The 8547-nt window shown below is 38.0% G+C and overlaps 1 protein-coding gene across 4 annotated transcripts; it reads left to right on the plus strand.

The window, feature by feature from the left end:
• The first annotated feature begins 699 nt into the window (after positions 1-699).
• Positions 700-7607, plus strand: LOC132186379 (protein MLN51 homolog). Of its 4 annotated transcripts, none has more exons than XM_059600316.1 (12): positions 700-1625; positions 2460-2562; positions 2940-3172; positions 3291-4144; positions 4844-4958; positions 5382-5504; positions 5878-5933; positions 6050-6095; positions 6265-6335; positions 6413-6491; positions 7033-7124; positions 7224-7607. In XM_059600316.1, exons 1-9 carry the CDS (start codon positions 1075-1077, stop codon positions 6290-6292), a joined length of 2109 nt encoding a protein of 702 aa, XP_059456299.1. In that variant the 5' UTR covers positions 700-1074; the 3' UTR covers positions 6293-6335; positions 6413-6491; positions 7033-7124; positions 7224-7607. The 4 variants fall into 4 exon arrangements, with proteins under 4 accessions (XP_059456299.1, XP_059456298.1, XP_059456297.1 ...); XM_059600315.1 differs by having other exon boundaries at positions 700-906; positions 1041-1625; positions 6265-6491; XM_059600314.1 differs by having other exon boundaries at positions 6265-6491.
• Positions 7608-8547: the final 940 nt, after the last annotated feature.

Here is an 8547-nt window from a genome sequence, read left to right on the forward strand (position 1 = left end):
GCGCCCTTTTTATTTGGGGAATATGATGAATTATTTCGTTTCCTTAATTAGACCATAAAAGGTGGCATTTGTTTTAACCCTTAGATATAATGGACGACCAGATTTAGGAATTTGAGAAACTCGAATTCTTAAAGAATTCGAGGGGATCCATGTAGCGGTGCACTGTTTAAAAATGCAACAAAAATGTATTTTGCATTTGAGATGTATAATCCGATGTAAATGATTTTTTACTATTTTGTTTATCTATTTTAGATAAAAATAGTAGCTCAATCGGTTGGGACTATGCCTAATAAATCGAAAGTTACTAGTTCGAGTCTTCCTCCCCCCTCTCTCTTGTGCGAAGATGTTAAAAAAAAAAAAATGCTTAACCTAGTGTTCTAAATTTATTTTTCTATCTTTAATTTGTATTTTTCATCTCCCATCAAATTTGATGGCCTTGAAATCTGAACCAATTAAAAAAAGAAGAAATTCAAAAAAATAAAAGATTTTTTCTTTTAAATTTTTTATGCCAAACAAGGCCTTAGCATCTGACGTCTCAGAATCTAACTAAAATAAAAGATGAGCGAATCTCACGTGTCAGACACTAACCAATCGTATTCTCCCAAACCCCTCCCAAAAATTCAACTTCCCTAATATACCCTTATGAAACAAGATGTATACCTTTAAACTTCGCTTCCAACCCCCTTTCCTTTTACAAGTCTTTTCCCATTCAATTGCTGACGACACAACCAAAAATCCTAAATATCCCCTCACTCTCTCTCTCTCTCTCTCTCTCTCTAAAATTCTAGGGTTTCACTAACGCAACGCATGAGATTGCAATTTTATAAAACCTCTAATTACTTCCAATTTTGGTTTCTAGGGTTTCGATTTCCCGAGTTTTTCTCAAATTCCCTGTTTGGTTCTCGAGTAAGTTTGCGTCTTTAGGGCTTTTGCTTGTTTGGATTGGATGAAATTTTTTGATTTGGTGTTTTGGGGTAGGGCTTTTGCTGTTTCCGATTGATTTATCGTTTTCTGAAATTGGTGTTTGGTTCCGTTAAAAGGTTGGGGTGTTAGGGTTTCCGTTTAGAGGCATTGATGGCTACGGCGGGTGAAGAAGAGTTGGAGTATGAGAGCGATCCAGAGGAAGTGAAGCGATCGCTGGCGATGCGGAGGCGGGAAGCCAGTGATGATGAGGAAGGCGAAGGAGTGGGAAGAGAGAAGCCGAGGATGGATCGGAGGGTTGGGACTCATTCAGACGAATCGGATGACCAGGGCGGGGTCGCGGAATATGAGGATGACGAAGAACTAGATGAGGAGGAAGAAGAGGAGGAGGAAGACGAAGAAGATGAAGAAGGAGAGCCTGCGCTCGATAGGGTGGATGGTGAAGAGGAAGAGGTTTATGTGGAGAGAGGCGGTGAAGGAGAGGCACGTGTTGGTGGTGGAGTAAAGGATTCGGCAGTTGCAATTGTGAATGTGAATGAAGCTGTCGGGGCTATGGATAATTTGGAGGCGGTGCAAGCAGAGGATCAGGACGAGGGGGAGGGGGAGGAGGAGAAGAAGGAGAATGAGCCCTTTGCTGTGCCCACCGCTGGGGCTTTCTATATGCATGATGATCGGTTTAGGGACAATGCCGGCGGTCGACCCAGGTATATTTTAGTTTTGGGCCATATTTGTGGCACAGGCATGGTATTTATAGCTTATAGGAATGTGTTTGGAGTGCAGCTCTAATTTGCAGAGATTTAGGAGATTTACATTTCAGTACTGATATTGAATTTGCAGTTAGGCAGGAAAAAATTGTTGAATGTAGAACTAAGCTTGTTTGAATGGTTAAAAAAAAGCATTTGAATACTGATGGATTATATTATGAGTTGTAATTAATTTAAGAATGAGATGTAGTTTGCAGGGCTTTTTAGGCTACTCTTTTGAGTATGCTAGACGAACACCAAATTCTGCAATCCAGGCATATTTTAAAGTATCTGGATGCAGTATGTTCTATTTCCTAATTGAAACTATAGCTTAACAACAGTAAGGCATGAACTTAAAGTGCGTATATATCTTGTACTGATATCCAATTGCATATGTTAGGTGAAATAGACACTTCCTTGCTCTGCTGGCAATGGCTTTGTAGTTGAGATGCTATTTGTGTTTTCGGAGTATTTCTGAATAAATCCATTTTCTCTTGGCTTTCAATGCCATTGAATACAGGTTTATTCCATCAGCATTAGATTAGAATGGCATGCTTCTGAATTTTCTGCATGCTGATCCTCCCACCCCAAGTGAAATCTAACAAGTGGTGTTGGAGAGACCAAAATGAAAGTCTGCTCTACAGTTCCCATGCACTATAATTTGTTTATGATTCTCCTTTATTATCTGTTATTTCTCTATTTTAAAACTTATTTTTTAGTTTTTCCACTATATAGCCCTTTCTTACTTGTCAAGTTGTAATAAACAATGCTTTAACCTAATATCACTTTGTTTAGGCGCACACATGGTGGAAGGAGGTTGTGGGAGTCCAAAGATGACCGGAAATGGGGGCATGACAAGTTTGAGGAGTTGACTTCGCAAGAAAGGCATTATGAAGAGGTGATGATTTTAGATATGTGTAATCCTCATGATGATGTTTTAACTGGATTGAGAGAAATGCTAGATGTTTCGAGGACTCGTCTAGGAATATTGAGGATCTCCCACACTTTTTCTTGTACACCCTATTCACTTGGACTGTTGGTTGGCTAGCACCCTTAGTGATTAGTTTCCCTGATTTCCTTTTTATGTTTTTTTCTTCTTTTTCTTCCTCTTAGTCGCTCTCTTGTATACTTCCTGTGTACTAGGGTTGTGCCCTTCTGCGCTTTGATAATGCATCTTTACATATCAACAAAAAAAAAAAACTGTTCCCCCCCACCCTTTGTCTCTTTCTCTGTCTGATCTGCCTTTCTGATTGACGCATTTTAATATAATCTCAGGGTCGGAGAAATTCTAAGGGTCATTTCCGAGGCCGTGGTAAAAATCGGGGTATTGACCGAGGTATTGACCGGGGTATTGATCGAGGTAGTGACCGAGGATATCCAAGAGAGAATAGATCTAAAGCATATAACAATCAAAGCCAGGCACCTAAGACTATGAGAGGGAGAGGGCCGAGAAGGTATGAACCCACCTTTAAAAACAGAAGTCGGGCACCTCCAAATGAAAACAAACAGTAAGTATAAACTTTGAGCTTAATGGCTTTCAGTCAATTTTTTCCCTTATCTTCATCAGGTTATGCTTGATATGTACTCTATTTTTTTTTTTTTTTTTTTAATTTTTTTAATTTTCAGATCTGGGAAGCCTCTTGAGAAAAATTCACATACTAATTCTGGGAGAGCTTTCATGCCTGCGTCAAATGTGGATTCTGAATCTGTTCCTGCTAGCAGACTAGTGTTTGCATCAAGCTTGAATTCTGCTTCTCCGCCATTTTACCCTTCAGGCTCTTCCACTAAAGACATCGCTCTGATGCCAAAAAGAGATGTACAAGCTGGTAGTTCCAACAGGAGTTTTCACACAGCTGCTATGGATGATGGTTCTTCTGTCCCACAAACCAATGCATTGCTTCGAGGGAAGAATATAGCTCAATCTGTTGGCATGGACAAGCTTTATATTGATGAGTCCATCAATCCAGGTACTGGAAAGGCTTTGACTAATCTGCAAATGCCACTTTCTGGGTCCTCATTAGTCAGTACAACACAATCTCCTCCGACCAGGGCTCAGGGAAAGGGTCTAGCTATCCAAGGACACACAAATTATCAACCAAATCCACCTCATAGTCAAATCAATAGAGTTTCTCCTTCAACACAATTCCATCCTGTTCAGAGAAGTCCTTCTCAAAGCAGAGTTCAACCTTTTGTGCAAGCTGCTGCACAGCAGTCAAGCCAGCGTCCTGGTAGTGGTTCTCAAGCTTCCTCCCCCTCAAAAACGGTTCTTTCAATAAATTCTTATGAACCTGGAGAAGTTGAATCTCCTTCAGAATCAAATAAATCTAAAGTTGCATTGGTTGGAAAGGGAAAAGGCAATGCTCAAGGTAGTGGGAGGGGTTCTGTTATGTATGGTGGGTCTCAGGTTATTGGAGCTACTGGGAGCATGGCAGTTGGTCACGGAGATCAAAACTTCCCTGGGACTCCAACGTTTTTGCCAGGTAAAGTTTCTAGGATCTCATCTTCAATTATTAAGAAAATGCCAAATAAGGGAAAATCTCTGGAATGTTATATTGAGAATGTTTTGGGTTGCTATTTTCTCGATACACAAGTGTTAAAAAGTTTACTTTTTTGTCACAGCTTAGTAATAACCTAATGCTTTTTTTCTTTTTTCTTTTTCTCCCCGCTAGTTCGATCAACTAGTTTTCAAATAAATTGTTTGATTTGGATTAGCAACCAAATTAATCATATCTAGATATATTCCACAATTATTTTGAGGTATGGGGAACAACTTCAGTATCTCGAATTGTTTATCTAGGTCTATGTTATTGCACAGTTTATGGCATCCCAGTATTTTTTTTTTTCTGTACCAAACTTTTAGGAGCCTTGGTCCATTTGGGTTTGCAATTTCAAAAAGTGCGATTTAAAAATAGCGATTTTAGAATGTGCGATTTGAAAATGTGATTTTTTAAAACACAAGTAAGTGTTAGGCAAAATCACAGTTTGGCATTTAAAATCGCAGTTGTTTATTGAGCCTTTAAAATTGTGCATTTTCAAATCACAATTTTTTAAAAACAGTCCAATCATTCAATTTTCTGCTATTTGGTTTATAATCGTACTTTTTGTCTGTGAAATCGCAATGCCAAATGCACCCTTAGTTATATATACTTGTGTACTTATCTGGTTTTGTTTACTTGCAGTTATGCAATTTGGAGGCCAGCATCCTGGTGGTATTGGAGTTCCTGCCGTTGGCATGGCGTTCCCTGGTTATGTTGGTCAGCCACAACTTGGTTTGGGAAATTCTGAGATGACATGGTATAGTAATCCTTTGAGTGTAATACTGCAATTCCTTCTGTGGTTTGTATTGTTTTCATTTAGACCGTGTGCTCTGGGGACACGATCATTATCCTAACAAGTGGTTAATTGACACTTCCTGTGGAGTATGAAATATTCTCTCTCTGATGGGGTGAGACATGAATTAGATTTTCGCAGTCCCTTCTGTTTACTGAGAGGATATTCATGTGTATTTGAGGGTAGTACTTGGTGCATTTTCTCTGATTTGAAAGAGACTTTGATTGCCCAGTTGTAAAACTGCTTTGGGGGTGGACGTTTAAATGAAAAAGTTATGCTTTTTTTATATATATATATTTCCTGTTGAGTGCATCTTTCTCCCAGTTATTACTCTTATTTTCTTCATTTTGGAAGGGTTATAATGATGACCATTTTAATCTTCTTCAGGCTACCCGTTTTGGCGGGTGCAGCAGGAGCTTTAGGGGCTACATACTGTTCACCCTATATTACTGTTGATGGTGCTTATCATGCTCGCCCATCAGGGCAGACATCTTCCATGGGTGCCTCAAGGTTGGTAGCCTGTTTTTCTATTAGTATGATCATTTACGATGGTCTATGATATACTTGCTTTGTTTTGCATGACTTGGTAAATTTGGTGTTTAGTGTAGCTTTATATTCACTTCACTTATTTTGTTAAAATGCTTGCTTCAATGCATTCCTACATGGTCATATTCCCCAAGTTTCTAATGGTTTGTTGGCTACCCAAATCTTGTCTAGTTTTGAGATATGGTCAATATTGTGACTTTATCTTGATTATTGTTTGGCATGTGATCATTGCACGTTTCTATGAAAGTTGATTGTTTGATCTTTCTACTATTGTGTGACATGATTATTCCATCAACAGTGCGTTGCCTTAATCTTCATATTTCTTGTTCCTTTGTAGCAAAGAAAATAACTTGAACAAACCCAATAAGGAATGGAAGCCTTCCCAGAGGCCTGGTAAGATATTATCATTAACTTTGTAGCCTTGTGATTTGTTATCATGACTAATTCTTGAATACATCATTTTATTACATGTTTTAATCTCATAGCTAAAGTAATTTGTTTCCCTGCAGAACTTGCGAATGATGAATTTGGGCAGCGACAAAATAAGCCTCGCAGGCAAGTTGAAATACTTGTTTTTGAGTGCCAGACAAATCTTTTAAGACTTGCCAAAATGGCTCCTGCCACATCCACCCTGGTTAGAGTGGTGTGGAGGGACTCGATCCCTTGTGCTATATATTTTTTCCTTGTAAAAATATTTGAATTTTCCCTTTTCCTATCTGTGCAGATACTCGGAGATGAACTTTGGCCAGTGAAGTACATAGATTTAATGGAGCCTTTTTTAATAAGCAGATAAAGGTTTACTATCACCCAATTAAACTTTTGTGTTGTTTGGGTGTCGCAAAATTCTGAGTTGTGATTGCTTGGTGCTGCAGGCCTTCCCCCAGGCCCTTTGTGATCTCCAGCTTTTGTTCTGGAGCACTTTGGGCCGCTATAGGTTCAATAATATTTTAGGTAATTAATCTTGCCCTAATTAATGTATTTTTGTTTATATATATTTTGGACTTTGCAAATTCTATCTTTTATGTTCACTCACCAGGATAAAAAACAAATTGAAATGGCCGCTGACTTGATATTCTGACATTTTTTTAACTCCTTTCCATCTTTTACCTGTCTTTCTACAATTTAACTCGAAATGTGGGATTTCAAATTATTCATGATATATTCCCCTCCTCCTGTACCCCTTTTCGCTTCCATTTTGTGCCTTCAATAGGCAAGGCCATGGGGATTAAATTTAAGATTCAATCTTGGGGTAAGATCTATATAGTAGGGTGGATCATCATGCGGTTAAAGTATTAATCAATTCTCTGGACCCATAATGCATCATCCTTTAAGTTTTAGACTTGTGCTTAGTACAATCTCTATTATCTCAAGACTCCATCAAAAAAAGATAATTGCTGCTCTATATCCACATTTAATTTGCACCTTGTTTTACTGTTTTTTTTTTCTTCCTCTGTTACTTACTCTTCTCAGAACAATATGTCTGTTCTTGCAGTTATATATGACAAACACCTGCTCATGCTGCACTAAATAGTTTAAGAACAATATTGCGGCCTGACGGGTGGCAGTTGCTTTTTTAAACATGCGGTAGGAATATGAATAAGAGGATAATAATATTTACCAATTAGTCTTGCTAATTGACATTGGATGAAATTGTGATAATAACCTTGCTTTTGTTGCTTTCAGGTTTTCATGTGGGTTTGGTTTTTCAGTGAAGCTTGTGAGAAATGTAGGCCTGGCTTCCAAAAATATAAAGAAAAGCAAAAAAGAAGAGATTTATTGTGCAGTAGCTGTTTGATTAGTGGAGTTGAATTTTTTTATTTATATTATTGGTTTGGTTTTTCATTTGTTACTACTTGGTGACAATAACCATTGTTCTGAGAGGACCTTTAATGTAATGGGATTTTTCTGGAATTTGCTGGCGATGTTGCAGCAACAGCTATAGATTTAGTTGATCATGGGGAGTGTCAGGGTAGTCGTTAGTATTGGTGTAATGAGTGGGCTTATTATTAACCATTATCCGTTATAACTGATGTTTTTCTAGGCAATGCAACTCTTGGTTATTGTGTATGCTATTATTATTATTATGAGCCTTCTAGTGTATTGAGCTTGAGAATACCCCACCGACATGAATTAGAATAATAATAATAATAAAAAAGTACAGAAAAAAAGTCGGCCTCTTTAAACTAGAAGAAGCGACAAAGTAAATAATGGATATCAATAGCCTTGTCATTTAGGTTAACGTGTGGTGGCCGACCACTCCATTGGGTGGCCGGTCACCCATAGCATGTACTGGGGGTGGCGCTAGAGGACCTCGCCGTGGCCCTCTGTGCCACCTCCGATTTCCATCAGGGGTTGCAGCAACCACCCTCGGAGCCTTTCGGCCATCCCTTAATGTGAATTGGAGCCACCCCGAAATCTGACCACCCCCAATTGCCTTGGGTTGGGAGGAACTTTTGTGGGTGTCGGTCGCCCACATGATATTTTGTTTTTTGTTTTTTTTTGTTTTTTTTGTATTTTTATAGTTTGAGAGAGAAAAAACAAGTTTTTTTTTTTTTTTTGGAAAAATCTTGTCATTTATCTCAGGAATAACTATTATTCTAATTTTTTAGAGGAATAGTTATTTCTGTGTGTAAATGATTAGTGATTTGCATGGGAATAACTAATTTTATAAATATGTCCTTACCAAACAAAATAATGATTATTCCGTACGAATAACTTACATTCCAGGAATTTATTCTGCGAAACATACGGGCCCTTAATGTCACTAGGTGATGTGTGAGATGGAAAATTAACTAGAAAGCTTGGTCTTCAATTTTTAGGTGAAATTACATTTACTCTTCCTTTAACTACTATGCCATTTACAAAATCTTTCCCTATATTTTAATTTTTGCAATATCTTCCTAATCTGTCATTGAGGTAGTAATGTCTTCCTTCCACACTTGTTACCCTGGATAACATAAAAGAATTTAAAATAAAAACTTGGAATAAACAAAAGCTAAGATATGGT

Source organism: Corylus avellana, chromosome ca7, assembly GCF_901000735.1.
Source record: "Corylus avellana chromosome ca7, CavTom2PMs-1.0".
Classification (NCBI taxonomy): Eukaryota; Viridiplantae; Streptophyta; class Magnoliopsida; order Fagales; family Betulaceae; genus Corylus; species Corylus avellana.